This window comes from Lygodium microphyllum, chromosome 10 (assembly GCF_053477565.2).
Source record: "Lygodium microphyllum isolate KBCC chromosome 10, Lygodium_microphyllum_v1.1.10, whole genome shotgun sequence".
Classification (NCBI taxonomy): domain Eukaryota; kingdom Viridiplantae; phylum Streptophyta; class Polypodiopsida; order Schizaeales; family Lygodiaceae; genus Lygodium; species Lygodium microphyllum.
Genome location: NC_141144.1, coordinates 99354371 through 99382016, shown reverse-complemented (window position 1 = coordinate 99382016; position 27646 = coordinate 99354371). Strand labels below are relative to the sequence as shown.

The following is a 27646-nucleotide window of genomic DNA, read 5'->3' as shown; positions in this document are numbered from 1 at the left end:
CTACTCGACTATCTAAGAATCCAAGCTAACATACGTTACCACCTTGAGCATTCTCAAAGAGCCTCACCTTAGGAGATGCCATTGTAGATGTATTTATATTCCTCCATAGGGACTATGCTAGTTGCTTTAGATGATAAGAGAGCCAAAAGATCTTGTACACATATGTGACTACATTCTTAGATGGTTAATTGATTGCCATGAGGAACATACCATGAATCAATTGTAATCATCATTTTGGTCTCATAGGTCATTTCATAACCTTCAATCTCTCTCTCTCTCTCTCTCTCTCTCTCGTGCGCGCATCAAAAATATCTATACTGCTACCAAATTTTTACTTGAGAGTTGTTACCCACTATTGAGAGAACAAGGCAACAATTGCATTACGACATCCCCATGATTAGACATAGAAGGAATCAATGTTGGATAATCTATTTTTGTAAACACCCACAATTATAGATATTTCATCTTCTATAGATAGGCTAAGGCAAGTAAAGGTACATAGATGCATTCAACATTTACAAAGCCATAACTTCAACATTTACAAAGCCATAAGTAAACTAAAACTTTGAAGCCCAATGGAGATTGTCACCCCAAAAACGGCCAACCAAGAAATGGGTGGACATGTTCAAATGGTTCAACATTACAAGGCCCTCACATTAGAAGCTACAAAATTCAACTATATAGACCATGGAATATAACCTCGTCTTTCTCATTCATTTCTTACACTTCTATTATGTTGTCATGAGAACTAGAAACCATTGCAATGAAGTTACGGTAAAGGTGCCAATAAGGTCACATTCCACAAAAGCAAAGCATACCCCACCCCAATTTAGTGAAAATTGTGTAGCAGAAGCATTTTTAAAAGCTAGGTGAAACTATGATACAAATTATTATGCATTACATATAAGCTTAATGTGAGTCAAACAATTCAGCCATTTCTTTCATATTTTGGATTTTATAAAACCTAGAAGTAGTGCATCTATGTGTATCACTTTATTGGCCCTCCCTATCACTCTTTTGTTAACCCTTCACTTATAATTAGGTCTACTTGGTAATAATATCAAAATGCCCCAAAATTTTTTATATAAGTGTCACATGTATTTTGTCCGACTAATTTAGACAGACTATGTAACTCACTTGGATAATGGGAGACTGTTAGATGACACTATTGGCCCCTTTACCCAAGGGTCCTTTGTGCCCTAGGACTTTTTGATTTCACAGACCGAATATCATGTTTGGTATGTAGACACAATGACCATGTGTTTCCTTATAAAACCGAGCATATGATTTGATTGTAGCTGTTTCTCAGAGCTTGTGACGAGAGTGGCCTTTCTTGCCATTTGGGATTCAAGCACTTTGTATGCTAATGCATGAATCCCTTGCCACAGATCTGCCAGTATATTCACTCTCTAACAGAAATGGGTGTATCCAAGCTTGAACTCGTATTGGATCTTCAGGTGGTTCCAAACCTGTCAGTAATAGCTCAAGCACAACAGTTTACTTATCCATGAATGCTCGAAGAAGTTTCACCTATTTGGCAACTGCTCAAGGTGATATTTCAGAGTACTTACGTGCACTGAAATGTCATGTTTCTTGCTTCATGCCATACAACTTGACAGTGCGAGGCCAAAGCTCTCCATATGTATCTGGCTTAGAGTATTGCCTATCCCATGACCAAGGAACATCTGCAAGTTGAACATCGATGCCAAAGTTAGAAAACATTATCAAACAATAACGTTTTGTACATGCATGTGAGAGGTTTCACTCTGCATGCTCTCAAGAGAGCTTCTAATGTTCAAAAAGAGAGAATAACAATGAGAGACCAAACTAATTACGCAAACTTAGTTTAAAATTCACCCTGCTGTACTTTATTTGGCTCCCAACAAAAGGCAATTGACTAGCTCACTGGCTTACAAGTTCTTCGGTTTATAAAGGCATGAAGTAGAGAGCCAAGAAACAGGCATTTAACTAGCTCACTGGTTACAAGCTCTATGGTTCATAAAGCATGAAGTATATAGCTCTTATTGTACTCTGGAGCCCCACAAAGCAATATGTAAGTGGATTTGAACCAAACAGCCACAAGGTTTTAAGGAAGAGCTTGAATCTCACTTGGTTTGCTAGAATACTCAAGAAAGAAGTAAATCACTTTTTTTCTTTTTCTACTTGATGTGGGCACAGTTGGATATCCTGTGCCTCAATGGCATGACTGCAGATATACCAAGCCATAATGCTAGCTCTGAGCTGTCAGAGGGCATCCCAAAGTCCAATCTGTCTAGGAGAAGTCTGGTTAAGGGATAATGCTCAGTTACCGCCTGGCAAGGAAAGAATGGATGCTCTATTTTCTTCGGGTCAGCTTGCATTGTTTCTATAATACAATATTCTCCAAAAGTTGCAAAAAAGAAAAGGTGAAGAGATTTCCTGTCTATAGCAATGCCCAGCAGCAGTTGACATCGCGCTGGTCCTACTTATCCTTATTTCTTGTCACCCACATTGGTTGCAAACCTGGTTGGTTAATAACTCATTTAATTTATTTAAAAAATGTGTTGGCCCAAACGTACTAGGCTATAATACTAGCAATCAGCTCCCATCTGTGACAGTCTCCTGGGGTCCACTGGCTGTGAGTAATCTGGGATGGAGATCCTGCTCAGATGCTCTCCAATAATGAGGAGAGACACATTATTGGGGAAAGACACAGCATTTGTCAAGCCTCTAAGACTCCAACAACTCATTGTCAATGGTAAAATGAGATGCAGCACTCTGATATGGCCAGTGAACGATACTTTTATATCTGTACAAAATACAATTTCGATTGAGATAGACTGGCATTCTCTGGATCAATATCTCACTTGTGGCAGCCACAGGATGCACAACATTGAGAACCAGTCGCCTTGGCAACATGGCTGCCCTTTGATCTTTCGGGGGTGGCTGTCATGAGGGGTGTCTACCATCAACAAAGGACTATGGATACAAAGGCACTGACCTGGCTATGCTAGGAGGTGGTGGACATGGTTCCAAATTTTGATTCTGAACATCTTAACCCGCATGTATGAAGAATGTCGTTGATGCTCCCATGTGTGGGGCAACTATACCATCAGCTGAACAACCTCAGCCAATGTCTTATGCCCAAGTCATCAGCCAACCAGATGCTTCTCACGACTTGGATTGGGAGCATTTATTTGTTGGATTTCGTGAATCCACTGCTTGGGAAGTATGTAGAGCACAACCAGAACAATCTTCCAGATTTTGACAAAAATCATCTGTTGGACACTTACAGGATAGAAAGTAGATGCTGCGCTCTCTCCTCTTTACATGAAAGAGTTGTGATTTTGTTTTTCACTGGTTGGTCTACCCGGCTAGCTAAGACACATTTCTCTTTGGATTGAAATGAAATTTTCCTGTTATTCTCAAAATCACTTGACCTAGAACATCACATCTGCACAATGAAACCAGAGAGTCCTCAGCTGAGTTTACTTTCCACATTGCAGACTTTAAGCTTTGATGGTCCCAATGGAATGCCTACTGTCCTTGAAAACTATGGCTGAGACTGAAAAAGTAGAGCACTTGTCATTTGAATATGAACAACACCAGAAATTTTGCTCCCATGCAAAAGCAGTAAAAATATCCCAAAATTGTCTCCATCGATCGACTACTGTGGAGTATTTGCTTCAGCTTAGAATTCCCAAATATCAAAGTCCCCCATAACAAATCCTAGTCTAGCATAACACAAACACTGCAAATCCTACCACAACTAGTGTCAAAAAGCAACCTCATTTGTTCCTCTACACTGATAGTTAGACTAAGTAGCATTGTTGGCATTTGACAATTTCGGCCCTACCCCTTAGAGATGGGTTTCTCAGAGCTTTTGATGGTGTCGGGGGGTTAGTAATAGCTCAAGGTCGAGCTCTGAGAGTTGTGGGTTTTGTGGACTTCTTCGATAGATGTGAACCAACTCTTTAGAAACCAATCGGGATTGCCTAGGTGCCATAGTCATTTAGGCTCTTTTCCTTACAAAGATGGCTAGACTTCTCTTGAACTTCTCTTGGTGATACACGCGGCCCTTGCCGGCCTCAAGGGCAAGCACTCGAAGTTTTCCTTCCGCACCTTGGTAGCGTTTTGGGTGTGGAAGGGGGACACTATGTGCAAGGAGTTTTTCTAGGTGCATCAGCCCCGCAACTCAAGAGAGCAGATACGCAGCCTTCGAGATCAGTATGGGAGGATTCGCTCTAGCCCACATAAGGTGATAGAGATTGCCACTGACTACTTTAGACACCTTTTCCAGTAGGAGACAGTCTCAACTAGAGAACAATGCTGTAGACAACACGTCTAGGACCACATCCTGTCCCTCGTCACAAAGGAGATGGACGCTTTCTCCTAGACCCCTTCTTCACAGAGAAGAAACTAGAGGAGGTTTTCCATGTACAAGACGGATAGAAATGCCCGCGGTCTTTCTAAGGCCTTCTTCACTACCTACTGGGAGGTGGTGAAGGATCCCCTATTGCTAGCCTTTCACGAAATTTTCAGCTCAAGACGGATGCCAGGGAGTCTATTGGTAGGTCTTATCAGTCTCCTCCCCAAAGGAGGAGACCGGTTGGAGCTCTCCCAGTGGAGACCGATCACCTTGTTGTTGTCAGTGGCCTATAAGGCATTAGCCAAGATGATCGGTAGGTGACTCTGTCCTGTGCTTCCAGACATCATTCATGGCACACAAATAGGCTTTGTTCAGGATAGGAGCATCCTAGACAATGTCTTCACCTTCTTTCAAGCGACTGAGAGGGACCCAACACAGTGGTTAGGGATTGGTTGTACTTCTCCTGGACTTCGAGAAAGCCTATGACAGGGTTGACTGGGACTTCTTAGAGGGCACCATGATGAGGTTGGGCTTCCCCCAAGCATGGTTCCACGGGGTCTCTGCACTTTATAAATCGGTTGTCAGTAGGGTTCTCATAGGTAGCAGGAGGGGGAGGAGTTTCGACTAGAGAGATTGGTCCGGCAGAGCTGTCCTCTGACCCTGTATTTGTTTCTACTCTTTGCAAAGGCGATGTCTTACTTCCTCAGGTCGTGTGAGCGAGCTATGTGGCCTCTCACTTCGTGTGTGAGAGGAGTCGAAACTGCTAGACTTAGAGTATGCAGACGCTACCACAATTTATATAGAGGACGATGAGCTGATGCTAGAGAGAGTGAGACTAGCTCTAGAGGTGTTTTGCACTGCAGCGGGAGCGAAAATCAATTGGCAAAATTTTGTTGGCTTCCTTACAAACTCGGACTCTAGCATGGAGTGAGGCGTTCACTTGGGATTTAGATGGGTGTGCAAAGGGCAGTAGACCGTTTGTTACCTAGGGTTCCAGGTGGGACTCGACATCACTTATGCCTAGCAGTTTCTTTCAATCCTCAACTCTATCAAGTAGAAGCTGGCCTACTGGAGTACTGCCCGCCTTTCCTTAGCGGGTGGAGTCCTGGTGGTCAACCAGGTCCTCCTAGTGACGGCTTGGTACATTGCCTCGTGTTGGTGCTTTTTCTCGTCCTATGTAGTTCAACTTCACCACCTAGTGCGGAATTTTCTTTGGACTGGGTCAGACGGTTCCAGGGACTCTCGGGCCAAGGTGGCGTGGGTGACCATCATCCAACATCGGTCAAAGGGAGGGCTTGGAATCATAGGACCAAAGTATCAAAGCCTGGCCCTTTTGGGCAAGCTAATAGTCTGTGGGCTCAAACCAGGAGGGCAGACCTAGAAGGTCCTATTGTAGGAGGGTCTCCAGGAGTGTAGATTGAGGCTTGGCGATGACTGGAGGCCATCCTTGAGATGGATCTTCACAACAGCCCTGATCACGCCCCCCAAATTTTCCTTCCTCTGTAGCATACTTCGTGTGTGGCAGGGCCTCCAGAAGGCCCTAATTCAGAGCCCCCAGGTTGCTAGGAGCAGATAGACCGCCAATTGATGATCTTGAACCCTTAGGTCAAAGATCGCGATGGGATACACATTGGCGAGCGCCCCCACATCCAGTGGGCTGGTTGGGAGGCTGGCCGTGCTCGTACCATCAAGACATGGCGGGAGGTGTACATGATGGTGGACCAGAAGGCGTTGCGACAAGGATCAAGTTGTGAGAGAGGAGTTGAGTTGAGGAGAAGGGAGATTGACGCGCAGTGATACCTCACGAGTGGCTTGACCCCTCGATATGAGAGCCAATAGAGCTTGGCGAGGTATGGGCTGCTAGATTTTTTCACCAATAGGTATCCCCCTACAAGTGACAGGTAGAGTGGGTGATGCCCCGTACAGAACTTTCTTCACTGTGCAAGAGGGGGGGTGTTTGGTCCTTGACAAAGGGCAATAGGATGAGGAGATCGCTGTTCTTCTGTGGAGGCGGATTCGTGTGGTTGGTCTTTAGGGGAAGACTTGGCGTTTGGACCCTTCTGTGTTTTGGGAGGAGTTCTAGGAGTGGCGCCTCTTGATATGGGACAGCACGCCACTTGATGGGCTGGAGTGGGATCCTCGAAAGTGGCTATGGCTGGCCACTGCAGTCGCCAAGAAGCCACCGAGGTTCTTGGAGTACAAAGCCAAGATTGGCAGACATGTACTGATATAGGAGGACATGGACTGGGCGTCTTTGCATAGCAGATACTGGGTGGAGCACAACATCACGGATGCTTTCCGTCGGACTTTCTAGCGCCGCCTATGGGACAACTGGAGGCCGAGGAGGATATTGTATTTCTTATGGCTTTTGGCACATGAAAGTCTAGCGTTGGGGAGCTGGCTAGCCCACATGTAGCAGGATGGAGGGTGTAAACGCTGCACATAGCAGCTGTTGGAAACTCCAAAGCAATGCCTTTGGTCGTGCAAGGTGGCACAGCTTGTGTGGAGAGGAGCATGCCGCATGCTTCGCCGTCTGGCACTCAACCTTGGATATATCTCGTGGGGAGCTTTCTGTTGGCGGGTAGTCACCTTTTGTACGAGGCCGAGATGCACAACACAATCTTCATCATTGAGGTTGGGTTGTGCACAGTGGTCAGTTTGGGGGCTCTACCTAGCTGCCAAGTATTGGACCCCACAGCAGATCGCTCTGAGGTATGGGAGATCGTAGGGAGTCTTATTGGATGGCACATCTGGAAGGTGCGTTGCCAGGGGGTTTTTGGCGGGGAGAGCCTTTCAATACAGGTGACTTTGGCAGAGCTTTGGACCTCCATCATCCACTCCCTTCTCGGCCGATGGGACTAGGTGCAAGGTGAGTCTCGAGCTCGTCAAGAGCTCCATTTTCACTTCCTACGCACTTGGGGCAGCCAAGACCTGTTCTTCATGATGCAAGAAGGCAGCCCCAAATGGCGATACACCCCCCCTCCATGGCTTCTTGTCCCCGTCCCCCCTAGACGCCTTGAGAGGCTTGTATACATGATGTATTTATGACTTTGCACCAGCTCTAGCTAGTCTGCCGAGCATGAGCACTTCGTTGTAATCAGTTTTTTGAGTAATATAATCAGCCACATTTTACTTTAAAAAAAAAAAAACATAAACACAACTCTGCCACAACTAGCATCAAGAAGAAACCTCATTCGGTGCATGAAGAAGTCATATACATCCATGTACATCCTCCATAACAATTAGAGGATGAAAACTTGAATGGACAACCTTGTTGGACCAAGCATGCAAGGGGGAAGGGGTCAGTAACACCACCATTTAACATAACCTTGGAAGAAGCATCAGCGCTAATGGTATACATCAATTGAGATATACGTGACCCAAAACCCATAGTATGCATCAGTTTTGCAAGAAAGAACCAGCCCAAATAATCAAAAGCTTTCTCCAAATCCAATTGCACTAATTCCGCCTCTTGATTAGAGTGCTTGGCATAGTCAATTCCCATCTGCACGAACATTCAGCACATTATGCAAAATGTTTCTACCTTTAATGAAGCCATACTGATTGGGGTGCACAATGGTAGGGAGATGCCTATAGAGACGGTCAGCCAGCACTTTAGAGAAAATTCTATACGTTGAGCCATTAAGGAGATGGGTCTCCAATGTTTCAACATTGATGGAAATGGCACTTTCAGGATCAATTTAATAACTACCTCCTTCCATGATGTTGGCATGGCTCCCGTCTCCCAAACCCATTGACACATCACAACCAAAGGTTTCGCCAAATGAGTAGCATAGGTCTCAAAATAATTCATTAGTGAGGCCATTCCAATCATGGCTTTTATTCATGCAACTTGTATGTTAGATGAAACATGGTTGCGAACCAAAGCATAAAAAACCGAACAGATTGTGGAAATATGCTCAGAGGGGTGTTAAGTTGAGCCAAGAAGCTCCAAAAAATAGTCACGACACATGTGAACAATGGACTGTGGATCTGTAACCATGTGCTCATCTGGATGCTGTGGTCTAACCATATTCTCATGGCAGGGGAAGATGCAAGTCTGAAAGAATTTATGAGACTAGTAGGAGAATTTACAAACCCTTATGCCTCTTATGACAAATAGGGAAATGTAGTCCTTATGGACTTAGGAAAATTCTAGTGACATATAAGATGGTCCTCCGAGATTGCCGTGGACCATTCTATGGCTACCACTCCTTAGGGACTCCCTCAAGCCTTGAATCGTGGAGTGTCTCATCAAGCCCAATGAAAAGAAGGCCGATACTCCTCCCATCGATCTCCATTTGCCAAAGTCTCTGGAATATACATCGGAGCCAAATCAATGGGTGAAATCGGTGGTGAAGCGATCTCCTCCTGCATTGAGGGTGGAGCCTCAATAGGCAAAGGCTTTGAATGCATTGGTTTGCACATTGTGAGTCAAAGATTTCAATTTTGCATGTTGATAAGATCTCAATTGCAACTACTAGATAAGATTAACCAATTGCATAGCCAATGAGAACAAGAATGTATCATAGGGGGACTCAAGAAGCGATGAATGCATTAAGGCTAATAGTTCCTATGCTGCCTGCTGATGCTATTTGAAAACAGATGCATGATGGATGCGATATTGTCGAACAATCCTTTTGACATTACCAATCAATTGCCTAGCCTAAAGGAGTGAGCTCTTTTGACGGTAAATCAAACACAAATCGGCCAAGTAGTTGCCACATATAATCATTGAAAACAAGGTGCTTCAAATTGCAAAAGCAACCACGAATTGTGCAAGCATCTCAAACTGCACAAGAAAATGGTGTGACAAGGCGTAGCATTGCAAGACTTGCATGTTGAAGGTCTGTGGCATGAAGGCATCACCATGCATGACTCAAATACCATCCAATCTAGACCACATAGTGATATGCTGCGCCAAGTGAAAAGTGAATCTCGGATTCCATGGAAAGAGCCAAGACCAAATATATTGTTTAAAAACATTCAAAGCAAGCTCATGCCAAACATGACTCTCAAGAGCATCCATCACGGAATGCTCAAAGGTAGACCAAGATGCATCAGTACACATTGAAATCTCCCATCAACAAACCTAGTCTACCAAGTGCCAAACAGTCTACCAGTCTGTTCTACAAACCATAGTGCACACACACACACACACACTCTCTCTCTCTCTCTCTTTTTTTTTTCGTAAAAGGTAATTGTATTAATTACGAAAAAAATACAAGATTACTTGATTACAAGATACATGACGACAATCCAAGCCATCATGTGAAGAGGTGCTAAGTACTATAAGTTACAATGTCATGGCAAGGATGCGGAGGAAATTGCCATATGCCAAGGACGGAAGTCCTCCGTAGAGAGCAAATCAGAACGATGGAGAAGAGCTAACTGCCAATACAAGAGGCCCTTAAGCCTCACAATATGCCGCTGAACATTATGGGCAGAGTCAAACAGAAAAGCATTCCGAATGGTCCAGTTATGCCAATAGCCCCAGTATCGAAGAAAGTGATACATGAGCTTCATATGTGGCTGTGCGGGAGTAGGGTATTTGGGCTGGCCTAAAACCCAATCAAAGGGGCGCAGTGTGATACCAACCACCCCTCGCCAAACGGCCGACAAAAATAACCAGACTTTCTTAGCGACGGGGCAAGAAATAAATCGGTGGGGGGCGGATTCCATAGTAGTGGTGCAAAAGAAACAGGTGCCATTGGAGATTCGTCGCTTGGAAAGAGCCGAAGCAAGCGGAAGACCCCCAATCATCACTCTCCAAAGAAAGACTTTGTATTTAAAGGGTGTCTTGTTGACCCAGCCCTCCATCACAGTTGCCCTCCACCATGACCGGGATTTACGCAATCCCCACAAAGCATTCGCTTTAGTAACTAGCCATTGATTATCTTTAATCAGAAGATGATACACTTGGTTAGCAGAAGCTTTGCTCAAATGCAGCCGGCCTTGTAGGTCCCAATCCTGCCAGGGATGATCCGAAGCAAGAGCAGGAAAGGGTTGTCTGCTCTGGAGCACCGTCAAAAGCTGTTCCCATAAAGGTCTATATCCACGAGGGATCCTGAAAAGCCTCCTAGCAGTACGAAATGATATAAGCACATTGCGACTGGCAAGGGTGGCATCCGCAACTGAAGACAAGCCCAAACGTGCCATCCGGTTGAATTGTGGTCTAAGCTCATGTTTACCTTCCCACGAAAGTAAACGCGAGACTGCCAGTAATTCCAATTGAAAAGAGTTAGTAGCCAAGCGATCCTCCGTTGGGTGCCACTGAGCCTTTTGAAGGACGTGTTTCCAGGAACACACCAAATGAGTAAGCAGCGATGAAGAAGAACTGGAAAACCGTGAATCAGCATTAAGAACGTGCCACCAAGAACTCCGGAGTTGGGTATTGCCATGCCGAAGCCCATGGCCCTCGAGGAAATAACGGGCGATAGCAACCCACGGATGATGATCATCCGAGCACATGGCGCGGAAAAGGGACCAACGAAGTGCCTGCATGTGAGTTTGGGCATCTAAAATAGCTCCGCCACCCATGCGTTTGGGGGTGCACGCATGCGACCACGAGATCCAGGAAATACCTGCATGCAATGAGTCCTTCTTCCATAGCATGAAGAGAATAGACTGAGTGAGAGCATTCAGAGTCGTAGGAGTCCAGGGCAACAATGGCAAGAAATATGTGAGCATTGGCAACATAATTATCTGGGCTACTTTGAGGTGAACATGAAAGGGCCAGGCCTGAGACTTCCAATACATAAACTTGGCCACCATTTTCTGAGAAATCCACTACAGAAGCTGCTTTGGGGGAACATCAACACCCAAAGGGTATCCAAGATGCCTGACAATGGAACCTCGAGGAACAACCAGACCCTGCCAGTCCAAGGACTGCAAATCCGACTTCGTGCAGCTTAGAATGGCTGATTTGAGCGCATTGATACGAAGGCCTGACGCCTGACCAAAGAGACCCCAAACATCCAATGCTTTTCGAAGGTTATCCTTGTCCGCACGCAAAATCATAAAAGTATCATCCGCCAGGGATTTGCTAATGAAGTGTTGTCCTGTAGGAAGCGACAGTCCGGCCAACTGGGAAGAGGCGGCCATATGTGATAACATGGAAAGAACTCGATGTGTCGCAAGGGCAAAGAATAAAGGGCTCAAAGGGCACCCCTGTCTGACAGAACGGGCAAGGACAAATGGCTCAGTAACACCTCCGTTCAGCATGACTCGCGAAGACGCCGCAACACTAATGGTGTAGATCAGACGAGACATCCGAGCACCAAAGCCCATAGCAGACATAAGGTCAGCAACGAAAGACCATTCCAGATAGTCAAAAGCCTTTTCCAGGTCCAGTTGAATCAGTACTACCTCCTGATTAGAATGCCGGGCATAATCAATGGCCAATTGGGCATTCAAAACATTGTGTAGAATATTTCGGCCCTTAATGAAACCATACTGGAGAGGGTGCACAAGGGCAGGGAGATGCTTATGGAGCCGATTCGCCATTACTTTGGAAAAGATTTTGTACATTGAACCCATCAAAGAAATTGGGCACCACTGTGCAACTTAGATGGCGAAGGAACTTTTGGAAGCAGTTTAATAAGTCCTTGTTTCCATGAGGGAGGCATGATCCCCGTTTCCCACACCTGCTGAAACAAAGCCTGCAATGGTTTCGCCAGTTGGGTAGCGAAAGCTTCAAAGAACTCATTGGTGAGACCATCCCAACCCGGACTTTTATCTTTGGGCAAGTGTAACAAGACATCCATAACCTCTGCTTCACCAATATCTGACTCCAGAGTAGCTTGCATGTCCTGCGGAAGCTGATTGCGAACCAGGTCATAAAAAACCAAACGGGCCTGAGTAATTTGGGCTGAAGGTGGAGAAGCGGAACCGAGAAGGTCACGGAAATAATTCCTGCACATATGCACAATAGTCTGTGGATCCAGGATAAGGTGGCCTTGTGCATCCTGGAGTCTGGTCATATTCTCTCGAGCAGGAGAGGCATGGAGAGCTCGAAAGAACTTATGGGTCTGACATGCACTATCTTGCAAAGGCTCTGTCAGATGTTGCAATTTGGCCTGCTGATACGATTTTAACTGGAATTCTTTAATAAGATCGGCCACCTGCATGGCCAATGCAAGCAAAAATGCATCATCCGGAGTGTCCACCAGCAGGGAGCGAACCAAAACCAGCAGGTCCTCCGCTGCCTGTTGACGGCGCCGACAAAGAGAGGCATGATAGATCCCATATTGCCGAGCAACCCGCTGCACATTAGAGAGCAATCTTTCAAATGACGCAGTGCCCTGAGAGGAAAAGTCCAAGAAGAATCTGTCAAGCAATTGCTGCATATAGCCCTGAAAAATTGTATGCTTAAAGTAGGACGAGTTGAAACGCAAAGGGAGTCTCTCCAGAAATTGCTTGAAAGGGGCAATGGGTTGTGCAAGCAACTCGAACTGCAGAGGGAAATGGTCCGACAAGACATATTGCTGCAACACTTTTATTTCGAGCATCTCAGGCAGAAAATCATCATTCTGCATGATATATATACGGTCCAACCGCGACCATGTTGTGGCATACTGGGCCGAATGGAAAGTAAAGCTTGGAGAAGACGGGTGTAGCCAGGACCAAAGATCTTGCTTAAGAACAGCAAGAGCCAACTCTTGCCACATACGACTTTCCGGTGCATCCATGACCGAGTGCTCCGATGTAGACTGGGAAGAATCAACACACATATTGAAATCCCCCATGAAGAAGCCCCGTCTGCCAAGTAACAAGGAAGTCTGCAAAGTCTGCCAAAGCTCCCGGCGAGATAACGAATCATTCGGAGCATAGAGGCCAAGTAACCATAGGATTTCCCCTTCGAATAAGATTTCAACCACCAAAAAGCGGCCATGAACATCATTTTTAATAAGAACAGGCTGATATTTGGCATGTACAATCATGAGCACACCCGAATAATGCATGGCCTGTGTTCCTGCATAGAACAAACGAAAGCCATGGCAATCCACAACTTTACCGGCGTCACAGTGACTCTTGTGCTCAACAGCACATAGGACATTCCACTGATTCTCATACAATGCAGTCCACATGGCATGTTGCTTGTGGCGAGGACAAATTCCTCGCACATTCCACGTGGCTATTTTCATGTGTATACAAAACAAAATCAAGTACGAGGCACAGCTTGCCTCGATTTGACTTTGTCGGCGAGAATGTCCAGGACTCCCTCATCCAAGAAATCCGCCAACACCGCAAAAGAGTTATGAGGACCAGATTTGGAAGTAGACGGCATATCTGCTTGCTTGGGGTTGGAACGTGGGTAACGACGGTCCCACAGAGTAATGACGTTGCCTCTGGTATCAAAAGCCAGCTGTGCAGATGGACCCTTTAGACGATCCGAATACATTTTCCTAGCGAGCTGATGACGGGGAGCTGAGGAAACCATAGCAGGAGCAGAGCGCTCGGAAGACATCATTTCCTTCCTACGCATATATGTTCGCATGGAATCTTGTGAGGTAGTAGGCACAGTACTCTCCATGCCAGCACCAATCCTGTTGCCTTTTTTGGCACGTACTTCAACCCAATCAGTGGCACGGGAATCCAGACGCGAAACCTGTTGTTTACCTTTGGCCAGAACTTGGGGCGGGTGGATAGTATCCAGCGACAGAGCATCACACACCATATCTTCCATGGGCGGAGCAACATGACCCGCATTTGAATCGTGTTGTTGCTCTGGGCATTCAGCCATAAAGTGCCCCAACTGTCCACAGGAAAAGCAATGGCCTGCAAAATTGCCCCATTTTAAACGAAAGTGTAACGGATGCATGCCAAAGCAATTGAGGCGTAACCAAGCAGGCCGTTTCCTTGCAGTATCCCATAACATGCACAAGCGGTTGCGATTCACAGCCCTGAGACTGGGAGGGACCAGAACCGTGCCCACAGCGGCCATAGTATCCTTCAATAGCGGCCAATAAACAGCCGGACAATTTTCCACTTCTACCCACACAGGGCATTCACGTTGCAGGAGGTGCTGGAAATCTGCCATCGGGCGCCATGGAACCACATGAACCAACCGACGATCAAAAAACAAAGGCACTTTAGACAGAAGAGCTGCACGGTGTGTCTTTGTTTTCAAGAGGACCTCAAAAAAACCTCGGGATCCAACAAAAATCTCTTCAACACATTCCCCTTGTAGCAGACTCTGCAGCCATTGGCGAATACGGGAAAGCAGCGGGATGCGACCAGTGAAGAAGAGTATCACCGCGCGATCATAAAATACCGAAAAAGAGCGTAGGACAGTTTTTGGGTCGACGGTAGCTTCCAGAACATCGTCTGGAGCAGAGTCAGAGAAGGCTTCCTGATTATGTTGAACATATTCACCAAGCAGAGTGTTGGCAAATTCCAACAGATGCTCCCAGCCCACCTCCTGAGAGTCCACAGAATCCGAAGCAACCTGCACATAGGAACGATCCTGAGTAACACCTATCTCTTCCGGGGTATACTTGGTACGTTTACCCGCGCAGGCTGGATGTCAAGACCCGGGGGCAATTCTTCAGTGCACGGAACCATATCCTCCGGTTCCTCAGCATCAGAATCCTGGCCAAGTGCTGCCACCGTTTGGTCTATGAAATCCAGATCCAAACCAGCCATTGTGTATGACGAGCTGATCTCGAAGAAGGACTGACGCACAGTGCAGATCAGTGTCGGCTGAGTTAGAAATCTGCACCCCTATAAGCTGGTTGCGCACACGGCGGAGGACGACCCGCAGGACGTCACACGGACAGGTTGCAAGCGTTAAAAGTCTGGGGCGACCACCACGGTGGCTGACGGGCGAGGGCAGCGTCTCTCTCTCTCTCGCTCTCTCTCTCGTGCCTTCTCAGGCAAAACAGGACATGCACTGAAGAAGCGGCTTCAGGCGTAGCCTGTCCCAATATCGCGAGTGACAGGGCACAACCCTGACAGTGCACGTGCAAGAGGGCGAACCATAGGGGGGGCAGAGGACGACAGGGCTGGACAGGCGACGAACCAAGGCAGGGGAGGCGACGTGCAACAGGGCCCAGGTCCGACTGCAGGACGGGCGAGGCAGCAGCGGCGCAGGGCAGGGATCGGGCGCGGGCAGAAACCCTGACGCGCAGGGCGGACGGGCGCAAACCAGGCGCGGAGCCCGCAGGGTAAGCGGACGATAGCGACTGCTGACGAGCAGGCGCCCGACGGGCCACACGGGCGCAGGAGCAAGCGGAGGGCGAAACGGCGAAGCGTGACGGACAGGGCCGACAAGTCAGACGACCGTCGGCAGGGCGGCAGGAGCAAGCGGCGCCATCGCGATCCCTCTCCCCGCCATCGCGATCCTACACTCTCTCTCTCTCTCTCTCTGTGTTCACTCTCTCTCAGTCTTTGTCCTTCACACACACACTCTCTCTCTCTTTTTGTAAATCTCTCTCTCTCTCTCTCTCTTTTCGTAAAACGTAATTCTAGTAATTACCAAAAAAAGGTACAAGTTTACATGATTACACGATACACGATGGCCCTAAGCCACCACGTGCAATCTCTTTGGCTCTCTAAAGCCCTAAACTCCAAAACAGTTACAAAAAGTCATGGCAACGACACAGAGGAAATTGCCATATGCCAGGGAAGCTAGACCTCCCGAGGAAGTAAGTCAGAGTGCCGAATGAGATCTATCTGCCAATGCAAAAGGCCTTTAAGCCTAGCAATATGTCCTTGAACATTGTAGGCTGAATTTTAAAAAAAAGCATTCCGAATGGTCCGATTGTGCCAACAGCCCCAGTATCTAAGAAAGTGAAACAAGATCTTCATATGTGACGGAGCCGGTGTGGGGTATTTGGGCCGCGCAAAAGCCCAGTCAAAAGGGCTTAGCGAGAAACCAACCATTGCTCTCCGAATTGCCGACAAGAGTGACCAGATTTTCTTAGCAAGAGGGCAAGAAATAAATTGATGACAGGCCGATTCCACACTGGTGGTGCAAAAGAAACAATTGCCGTTGGAGATTCGACGCTTGGAAAGGGCTGAAGCAAGAGGAAGACCACCGATCATCACACTCCAAAGAAAAACCTTGCATTTGAAAGGTGTCTTGTTCATCCAGCCCTCCATCACAGTTGCCTTCCACCAAGACCGAGATTTACGCAATCCCCATACAGTATTGGCTTTAGTAACCAGCCATTGACAATCTGCAAATCAGCTGATGATACACCTGGTTAGCTGAGGCCTTTTCCAAAATTAGGCGACCTGCAAGGTTCCAGTCCTACCAGGGACGATCCGACGCAAGGGCAAGAAAGGGCTGTCTGCTCTGGAGCACCATTAGAAGCTGTCCCCATAAATCACGGTATCCACGAGGGATCCTGAAACGCCTTCTGGCCGTACGAAACGATATCAAGACATTGCGACTAGCAAGGGTGGCATTTGCAACTGAAGTCAAGCCCAAATGTGCCATACGATTAAATTTTGGTCTGAGCTCATGTTTGCCTTCCCAAGAAAGTAATCGTGAGGCTGCCAACAATTCCTGTTGAAAAGAGTTAGTAGCTAGCCGATCCTCAGCTGGATGCCATTGAGCCTTCTGGAGAACCACTTTCCAAGAACATACCAAGTGAACAAGTAGGGATGATGAAGGACTAGAAAACCGAGCATCAACATTAAGCACATGCCACCAGGAGCTCCGAATTTGAGTATTACCATGCACAAGCCCATGATTCTCAAGAAAATAATGGGCTATCAAGATCCACGGGTGATGATCCAAGCACATGGCACGAAAAAGAGACCAACGGAGTGCCAACATATGAGTTTCGGCATCCAAAATAGCCCCACCACCCATGCGTTTGGGGGTACATGCATGCGACCAAGAGATCCATGAAATACCTGCATGTAAGGAGTCCTTCCATAACATGAATCGAATGCACTGAGTAAGAGCATTCAATGTAGTAGTAGTCCAAGGCAGCAATGGCAAGAAATATGTGAGCATTGGCAACATAATTGTCTGAGCCACTTTGAGGCGAACATGGCAAGGCCAAGCCTGTGACTTCCAATACAAAAACTTAGCTGTCAGTTTCCGCGAAATCCACTCTAGTATTTGCTTTGGTCGAACATCAACACCCAAAGGGTACCCAAGATACCTGACAATGGAACCACGGGGAACAACCATTCCCTGCCAGTCTAGTGACTGCAAATTTGACTCCGTGCAACTAAGAATGGCTGATTTCAAAGCATTGATACGAAGACCATAAGCATTCCCAAAGAGAGTCCAAACATCTAATGCTTTGCGAAGATTATCCTTATCCGCATGCAAAATCATAAAGCTGTCATCAGCCAAGGATTGACTAATTAAGTGTTGTCCAAAAGGAAGAGACAATCCAGCCAACTGAGTAGAAGCTGCTATATGAGATAACATTGAAAGCACCGGATGAGTCGCAAGGGCAAAAAAGAGCGGACTCAAAGGGCAACCCTGTCTCACAGAGCGTGCAAGGACAAAAGGCTCGGCAACACTACCATTCATCATAACTCGCGAAGAAGCCGCAACACTAATGGTGTAAATCAAACGAGCCATCCGAGTATCAAAGCCCATAGTAGACATAAGGTCTTCAATGAAGGACCAGTCTAAATAATCAAACGCCTTTTCCAGGTCCAGTTGAATCAATACCACCTCCTGATTAGAGTGCCTCACATAGTCAATAGCAAGTTGCACATTCAAGACATTATGCAAAATGTTGCAGCCCTTAATAAAATCATATTGAAGAGGATGCACAATGGCAGGAAGATGCTTATGGAGCCGATTCGCCATTACTTTGGAAAAGATTTTATACAGAGAACCCATCAAGGAAATTGGTCGCCAATGTGTCAACATCGACGGCGAACGAAGTTTTGGAAGCAGTTTGATAAGTTCTTCTTTCCATGAGAAAGGCATGAACCCCGTTTCCCAAACCTGCTGAAACATAGCCGTCAATGGTTTCACAAGATTGGTAGCAAAGACCTCAAAGAATTCATTGGTGAGACCATCCCAGCCGGGACTTTTATCCTTGGACAAATGTAACAAAATATCCATAACCTCTGCCTCAAAAATATCTGTCTCCAAAGTAGTTTGCATGTCATGTGGAACCTGATTGCGGACCAAATCATAGAAGACTGAGCGAGCATGAGTAGTTTGGTCCGAAGGTGAAGGAGTAGAACCAAGAAGGTCTAGAAAATAATTCCTACACATATTCACGATAGTCGGAGGAGGATTAGTGACCATATGATCTTCTGCATCCTAGAGTCCAGTCATATTCTCTTCAGCGGGAGATGCATGAAGAGCACGAAAGAATTTATGAGTTTGACAAGCACTATCTTGCAAATTCTCTGTCAAATTTTGCAATTTGGCCTGTTGGTAAGATTTCAACTGAAACTCTTTAAGAAGATCAGCCAAACGCATAGCCAATGGCAGCAGAAATACATCATTTGGAGTCTCCACCAGTAGAGAACGAACAAAAACTAGTAATTCCTCCGCAGTGTGTCAACGCCGCCGACAAAGAGAGGCATGATGGATCCCATACTGCCGTGCAACCCGCTGCACATTAGAGAGCAATTGTTGAAAAGAAGCATTGCTCTCAAACGGGAAGTCCAATAAAAATCTATCAATCAATTGTTGCATATAACCCTGAAAGATTGAATGCTTCAAATAAGACGAGTTGAAACGCAGAGGCAATCTATCCAAAAATTGCTTAAAAGGTGCAATGGGTTGTGCAAGCATTTTGAGCTGTAGAGAAAAATGGTCCGACAGGGCGTATTGCTGTAACACTTTCATTTCCAAGATCTCAGGAAAAAAAGCATCATCCTACATGATGTACATGCGGTCCAACCGCGGCCATGTAGATGTATACTGCGCTGAATGAAAAGTAAATCCTGTCGAAGAAGGGTGTAGCCATGACCAGAGATCTTGCTGAAGTGCGGCAAGAGCAAATGCATTCCACACACGGCTTTCCGGAGTATCCATCACCGAATGCTCTGATGTGGACTGCGAAGGATCAACGTACATTAAAATCCCCCATCAAGAAACCCCGTCTGCCAAGTGACAAGGAGGTCTTCAAAGTATTCCAAAGATCCCGACGGGATAAAGGGTCATTTGGAGCATAAAGCCCAAGTAACCATAAGATCTCTCCTTCAAATAAAACTTCAATCACTACAAAACGACCATGTACATCATTTTTGATAAGAACAGGTTGATATTTCTCATGGACAATCATAAGCACACCAGAATAATGCATGGCATGAGTCCCTGCATAAAACAAGCGAAAGCCATGGCAATCCACAACTTTTCCTCTCTCTCTCTCTCTCTCTCTCTCTCTCTCTCTCTCTCTCTCTCTCTCTCAAGGGAGAGTACGAGTGTCTGGAGGCACAACAGACTCAGTGTCTAGCACGGTGGGTGTAAAGCAAGGTTGTCCCCTATCTCCTTTGCTGTTTGGATTGTACATTGACAAGATTTCTGATTACATGCAGAGATGGGGTGGTATGGGAGTCAGCTTGGCTGGGGTACTGATACCAATTTTGTTATATGCTAATGATATGGTTCTTATCTCAAATTCACTAGAGGGACTACAACATCATCTGGATGCATTGCATGTGTTTTGTGAGGATAAAGGTCTCAAGGTTAATCTTGGAAAGACTAAAATTATGGATTTTAAACACCTTAGCAAGTTGGGTGACACACTCAGAGCACCACTTTATGTATGACGGTCAGCCTGTGAAAATGGTTAGACAATGTGTACACCTTAGGGTCATTTTCAAAGGGCCACAGCTTTCATGGAAGGAGACTTCAGAGGCTAGGTTTGCACGGACATATGCAACTTTGGGTACTCTAGAGCGGTGCACACATACAATTTCCAGAGCCTTGTACCAAATTGTGGCTTTTTGACACTTTAGTTATGCCCACACTACTCTATGGGGCAGCCATCTGGGGCCCAAGCCTTTATCATACTAGATGGATGCCACTTATGGACTGTGATGGGCCGGAAACAAAACATTCTAATGGCTGGGAACACATGGAAAGACCGCTGGTCATGATGATAGCACGTATGATAAGGGCAAAAGCCTCAGTACCACAAGAGATCATCTGGGCAAAATTGGACATTGCACACATGGTAGTTGCATTATTAGAAACAATTACTTTCCTCCAAAGGATATGGTGGCTCCCTAAAGACCGATATCCTAGACTAGCTTTGGAGTCTTCAAGACAACATGCAACAGAGGGAGATAGACAGTGTTGGTATGCACATATGAGCACGCGGCTGAACTTACATGGCATGAGTACAGATAGACTGCCACCGTTCGATTACAACCTCGACTATGAGCCTCAATCGTGCAAAGCTGAATAGTGTGATCAGAGCAAACATCACTAGAGTGGAGATAGAAAGGACTTGGTCCAAGTCCCCCTTTCCCATTAGGCACGAAAATGGCACAATGCCAACGCCACTTCTTGCAGCTTTCTCATGACGGTTTCATAGTGAGGCCAAGATACATGGATGCTCAACGGACTCTGAGTTGCTATTGGTTAGATTCGCACCTCGTCTCACATTAGTTGATGATTGAGATAGGTTGATGGAGCCATGTTGCAACCAATGAGAGGATGCACCAGCTTTGTAGACGGGAGCCAGAAACGCAGGAGCACTACATTTGTAGATATACTGTATACTATGACATCTGAGGCCGCTATCATTACCTCTTTCAGGAGAGGGCTTTGGACCACTAAGATGGGTGGTGGACTATGATGACCAAAGATGTTCGGGTCTTTTCTTATTGGAGCTCCAGCAACGCAGAGTATTATTGTTACGGGATAGAAGGCGACCCTAGCGTCATCCACCCCTCCAGAGAGCAGTTACAGACTTCTTCAGCGTAGCAAAACCCCTAGCTGCTACCACCTCGCACACTACATCTCCTAATGATAGGCATTGTTGAGGTATAGCATCAGGCGGCATCACAGTTGACAGAGCTACAACGCTATGCAAGGCATAACGCCTTAGAGTACCTACTCGGCAACATAGGCATGCCCTATGCATCACTAATTGGCGTGCTGACTCAGTCAGAGGTAGTTTGCAGAGGTGTGGATTCCATAGACTAAGGGGGAGATACTCTACACTCTTTTTAATCTTTTTAAACTTAGTTTTTCTAGCTTTTTCAGTTTCCATACTTCTTATTCCAATCTACCATGTAGACCTACACAAATTTTATCTCTTTTTCTTTGATGAGAGATGATAATACCAGTTGTATTGGTTATGGTCTCATAGGCCACTCTGGCCTTTTAGAGACATTAATAGCTCTCTCTCTCTCTCTCTCTCTCTCTCTCTCTCTCTCTCTCTCTCACACACACACACACACACACAAAAGAATGAAGAGTCTCTTTGTCCATACACCTTGCACTTTGCTTTGCTATATGACGTATAATGTATACACTCCCATTTGTCTTTTAGTACCGCATTATGCATGTTGCACATGAGGTTTTGCCTTGTTACTCTCACATATTCATCCTATTAACTCAAATGACATTGCTATTTTAGCTCTAAACACGTGTTTTATTTTCTGTAATCCAAAATAACCAAGTTTTTGTTTTTCTTTCGTACTAATATTGTACCGTACCTTATAAAATCCGAAGGTGCCAATTAGTACCGTATTTTATCGTATCGTATTGTATCATACCTGACTACCTTGCATCACATTATGAGTGTTTTTTTAACTACAATGGTGGTGCACGCGGCGTTGTCCACTCGGGGGATAACAATGCATGTCAAATTGCACATATTGACAGTACGAAATTGAAATTTCAGTATGGCTCCGAGTTTGTTTTTCATAATGTGAGGCAGGTACCTTAGCTCAAGAAGAGCTTGATAAGCACAGAGCAACTACGATGAAGGTTATCATACCACCTTTGGGGATAGCAAATGGAAAATTTGTAAGGGCTCTCGCATTGTTGCCAAGGGCTCTAAAAGTGATACTGTGTATCCTTTGTATATAGCTAGGTGGGTGACCATATAGTCGCCATAACCGAGTAGGTGAGTGTTTCTTTCTGGCATAGCCGGTTAGGATACATGAGTCAAACTGAAATGAAAGTGTTTTTTCGTTTGGGTTATTTGCCATATTTGAGGTATGCTCATTTTGAACAATGTGATCATGGTATTTATGGTAAGCATCCTCAAATGTCACATAAAAAATCTCTTTCTCTAAACTTTTCACTCTTAGAGTTGATACATTTAGATGTATGTGAGATGCCAGGGTTATCTCTAGGGAAAAAGAAGTATTTCATTACTTTTGTTGATGATGCCACACGCAAAGTATAGGTTTATCCAATCTGACGTAAAGACCAAGCTTTGAATGAATTTAAAATATTCCTAGCAATTGCTAAATATCAAACCAACAAGACATTGAAGTATCTTCGCTCTAACAATGGTAGGGAATGTGTGTCCAAAGTCTTTCAAGCCTTTTGTGATAGCAAAGGGATTAAAAGGGAGCTCACCATGCCTCACTTAAAGTGTTTGGCTACGAGATATTTATACACATTCGCAAGGAAGAACGTAGCAAACTTCAACCAAAGTCCTACAAATGTATTTTCCTAGGATATGGTGATGAGGGTGAAATGGAAGACCACAATTTCAACAAGAATAGATGCCTTTCAAACAACCAAAACCGGCTGTATAGAATGCTGAACCCACTGAATAGCGAGCTGTTAATGCAAATTTGCAAGCTGGACAGCCAACAAAACTTGATCATTGGGTCCATAGGTCGACCAGAATGCAAAGACAACCAAACAAGTTTGTTCCTAGTGTCAATTATGTGGTTGATTATGTCATGTTAACAGATTGTGGTGAGCCGTCATGCTTCTAAGAAGCAATGGACAGAAAAGGAAAGTAAGAAATGGCATAAGGCTATATTGTCAGAGATGGAATCTCTCATGAAAAATGGCACTTGGGATTTGGTGCATTTGCCTAAAGGGCATAAAATGGTACCATGCAAATGGGTTTACAAAATAAAAGTCATTTTTGGTTCTTTGGCAAGGTACAAAGCATGACTTGTTGTTGGAATTGATTTTGATGAAAAATTCTCCTGTAGTCAAAATGATTAGTTTGCGAACCATTGTGGGCTTGGTTACATTCGAAGATATGGAACTCATAGAGATGGATGTAAAAACAAATTTCTTACATGGTGATCTGCATGAGAAGATCTATATGCAGCACTCTGAGTGTTTTGTTGCAAAGGGAAAAGAGCACATGGTATGTAAACAAGAGTTTGTATGGGCTGAAACATGCACCATGAGAATGGTATCATAAATTTGATATATTTATGCAATCTCAAGGATTCCGTAGATCTCAAGTTGATCACTGCTTATGCATTAAGAAGGCAACAAAAGATGGAGCCTTATTCTCCTGGTTTTATATGTGGATAACAGGTAGGGATATTCATGCTTTCAATTCTTTGAAACAAAGTCTACAATAGCTTTGATATGAAGGAACTTGGTGAGGCCAATCATATTCTTGGCATGCATATACTCAGCGCGACAGATCACAAGGTCTTTTCTATCTCTCACAACAAGAGTATCTTACTAAGGTTTAGCAATGTTTCAATATGGAGAAGAGAGAAGCCATTGGTGTACCGTTGCCTCCATATGTGAAACTAAGTGTAGATGACAACCCTACATTTGATGATGGAAAGGCTGAGATGGCTAAGATTCCTTATGCTTCAATTGTTGGTAACTTGATGTATGCCATGGTTTCTACACGACTTGACATTGCATTTGTGGTGGGAGCGGTTAGCAAGTACATGGCATAGCCTAGAAAAAAGCATCGGGAAACAATGAAGGGTATTATGAGATACCTTAAGGGCATAGAGAACTTGTGCAACTGCTTTCGGAAGCAGAAGTAATTTGTTGTTGGCTTCACGGATGCAAACTTTGCTAGCCATCCTAGCTGCAGGAAGTCTACCTGCCACCTGAAGAGGGATGCCTGCTGGAGAGAACCTAGCTGCCCATACCTCCCTGACCTCTATCGGCTCTCGTATCGGTGGGGCAAGCCACTCCGGAGGTATTGCTGCGTCTATCTCTCTTCTCCTCAACTCCACTCCTCTCATGCAACCTGATACTCACTGCATCATCTCCTCGTCCGCCATCTTGTACACCTCCCGCTATGTCCTGATGGAACGAGCCGGGCCGCCTCCCACCCAGCCCACTGGATGTGGGGGCGCTCACCTATCTGTGCACCTTTCCTATCTTTGACCTGGAGGTTCCAGATCATCGGCTGACGTTCTATTTCCTCCTGGCAACCTGGGGGGCTCTGGATTAGGGCCTTACGAAGGCCTTGCCACATGCGGAGTAGGCTGCGCAGGAAAGGTGATCAGGGGTGGGGGATCTGGGCTGAAGTGAAGATCCATCTCAGGGACGGCCTCCACTCATCGTCAAGCCTCGGTTTATAGTCCTGAAGGCCCTCTTGCAGTAAGACCTTCGAGGTTTGCCCGCCTGGTGTGATGTAAAATATTACACGGCGCAGCGAACAGAATCTGAGAAAGAGATAGAGAGTACACAACAGATAAGAGGAGAATCAGTAAAATTCTTTAACTCCAAACAACTGATACAAAGATGGCTCTGTCCACCCGTGCGCTTCCAATGAATGAAGCTTAGATGGCGATCTAGACAGAAGATAGGTGAAGAGCTTAAGGCTAGCTGGAACAACAACTCTGACTGGGTGAAAGATGAGTGTGAGATGGCTGCGAAGGGGTTTAGCTTTTATAGCCCGCGAAGGTCGTTAGGTCGGCCTGCTGACCGACCTACCATATGAGCCTCCACTAGTCGGCCAGGGAATATTCCAGGGAATATTCCCTTTACCATCGAGCCGGGGGCGCTGCCCCCGGACCCCCGCCAGGGGGGCAACTCCCTTACCACGCAACTCAATGCAATGTGCCTCGAGTTGCTACCAGCATAACCACTCCGTCTAACCCAAAGATTAGACCCACAACAGTCACCTTTTTGCCATCCGGTCACATAGACCTCATCTGATATACAAGTCAGGACTCAACCAATGTCCGGGCTCACATTTGGCTTCTCCTCATAATGGGGGCCTTACAACTTTGAGCACCATGGATCATTGGTAGCACCTAATGAGGGTGGGGCATTGATCATATCTAACATGTGAGACCGCGGACAACTAGCTTGCCCAAGAGGGCCATACTCTGATATTCTAGGTCTATGATCCCAAGCCCTCCCTCTGATGGATGTCATATGATGGTCGCTCATGCCACCTTGACCTTGGAGTGCCTGGAGCCATTAGACTCAGACCAAAGGAAATTCCGCACTAGGCGGCGAAGCTGCCCTACGTACGATGAGGAAAAGCACCAATACGAGGCGATGTATCAGACCATTGCTAGGAGGACCTCGTTAACCACCAGGGCTCGACCGGCTAGTGAGAGGTGAACCGTGCTCCAATAGGTCAGTTTCCTCTGAATAGAATTTAGGACAGGAAGAAACAGCTAGGCAGGATTGATGTCGAGTCACACCTGGAATCCCAGGTGTCGGATAGTCTGCCCTCTGCTCACCCATCTAAATTAATGTACAAGTGGGTGATTCCATAGCGGGTGATTCCGCAAAATACATATTTAAATTAATGGATGTTTATGAGTTTAGAGTGTGCACTCGTATTAAATTAAGGTTAGAACTGAGTTCCAACCTATTTATTTATTTTGTAGCTGAAGACTGCTAGGTATTCACTTTTGTCAATTTAATTTTATTATTTTCTAACAATTGTGAATGCTTCAGTTGATGTGTAGAGTAGGTGGTGGTGGTGCTAGGAAGCACTAGGCTACACTACGCAGGATAAGAAAAAGCACCAACACGAGGTGATGTACCATGCCATCGATAGGAGGACATGGTTAACCACCAAGGCTCGTCCGACTAGTGAGAGGGGAACCGTGCTCCAATAGGTTAGTTTCCTCCGAATAGAATCCAAGACAGGAAGAAACTGGTGGGTAGGAGTGATGTCGAGTCCCACCTAGACACCCCACTCCGTACGCGAGTCTGGGTCTGTGAGGCAACCAACCAACTTTCGCCACTCGATTTTTGCTCCCGTTGCAGAGCAGAACACGTCAAGAGCCAGCCTCACTCTCTCCAACATCAACTCATTGTTCTCTATGTACAGGGTTGTATCATCTGCATACCCTGAGTCTAGCAACTCATTCTTCTCTCTCCCTAGAAGTCGGAGGCTGCGTAATCCACTCACACATGACCTAAGGAAGTGAGGCATCGCCTCTGCGAAGTGTAGAAACAGGTATGGGGCCAGGGAGCAGCCCTGCCGAACCGATCTCTCCAACCGAAACTTCTCCCCTCTCCTTCTGCCTATGAGAGACTTGCTAGTGGCCGATCTGTACAGGTCGGAGATCCCATGAATCAAAGCCTAGGGGAATCCCAACCTCACAATGGTGCCGTCTAGGAAATCCCCGTCCACCCTATCATAAGCTTTCTCGAAATCCAAGAGTAGTATGGCCAATCTCTGCCCACTGTGCTGAGCCCACTCTATCGCCTCAAAGAAGGTAAATACATTGTCTAGGATGCTCCTATCCTAGACAAAGCCTGTCTGTGTGTCATGGATGTTATCTGGAAGCATGAGGCATAGTCGCCTACCAGTCATCTTTCCCAGTGCCTTATAGGCCACTGGCAATAAGGTGATCGGTCTCCACTAGGAGAGCTCCAACCGGTCTTCCCCTTTGGAGAGAAGATTAATGAGACCTGCCGAGAGATTCCCTGGCATCTGTCCTGAAGTGAAAATCTCCTGGAAGGCCCTCAGTAAAGGTCCTTTACCACTTCCCAGTAGGTAGTGAAGAAGGCCTTAGGGAGGACATCCTCCCCAGGGCATTTCTGCCCATCCTGTGTATGGAAAGCCTCCTCTACTTCCTTCTCTGTAAAGGGAGCTAGGAGGGAGCGTCCCATCTCCAAGAGTAATACGGCCAGTCTCTGCCCATTCTGCTGAGCCCACTCTATCGCCTCAAAGAAGGTAAATACATTGTCTAGGATGCTCCTATCCTAAACAAAGCCTGTCTGTGTGTCATGGATGATATCTGGAAGCAGGGGCCGTAGTCGCCTACTGGTTATCTTTGCCAGTGACTTATAGGCCACTGGCAATAAGGTGATTTGTCTCCATTGGCAGAGCTCCAACCGGTCTCCCCCTTTGGGGAGAAGACTGATGAGGCCTGCCGAGAGATTCCCTGGCATCTATCCTGAAGTGAGAATCTCCTGGAAAGCCATCAGTAGGGGGTCCTTCACCACTTCCCAATAGGTAGTGAAGAAGGCCT

The 27646-nt window shown here is 46.0% G+C and overlaps 1 protein-coding gene across 5 annotated transcripts in view; it reads right to left on the bottom strand.

Annotated features, from left to right (window-relative positions):
• Window positions 1-867: 867 nt before the first annotated feature.
• TDP1 (tyrosyl-DNA phosphodiesterase-like protein) overlaps window positions 868-27646 on the bottom strand; it is a 235387-nt gene continuing 208608 nt past the window's right edge. For 2 of the 5 annotated variants that reach the window (XM_087686642.1, XM_087686645.1), the window contains 2 exons: window positions 1572-1685; window positions 869-1469 (listed from right to left, as the gene is read on the bottom strand). In XM_087686642.1, coding sequence (XP_087542768.1) covers window positions 1585-1685 — 101 coding nt within the window. In that variant the 3' untranslated portion in view covers window positions 869-1469; window positions 1572-1584. Of the gene's footprint in view, window positions 1470-1571; window positions 1686-27646 lie in introns of all 5 variants that reach the window. The other 3 variants (XM_087686643.1, XM_087686646.1, XM_087686644.1) reach the window with 2 other exon arrangements.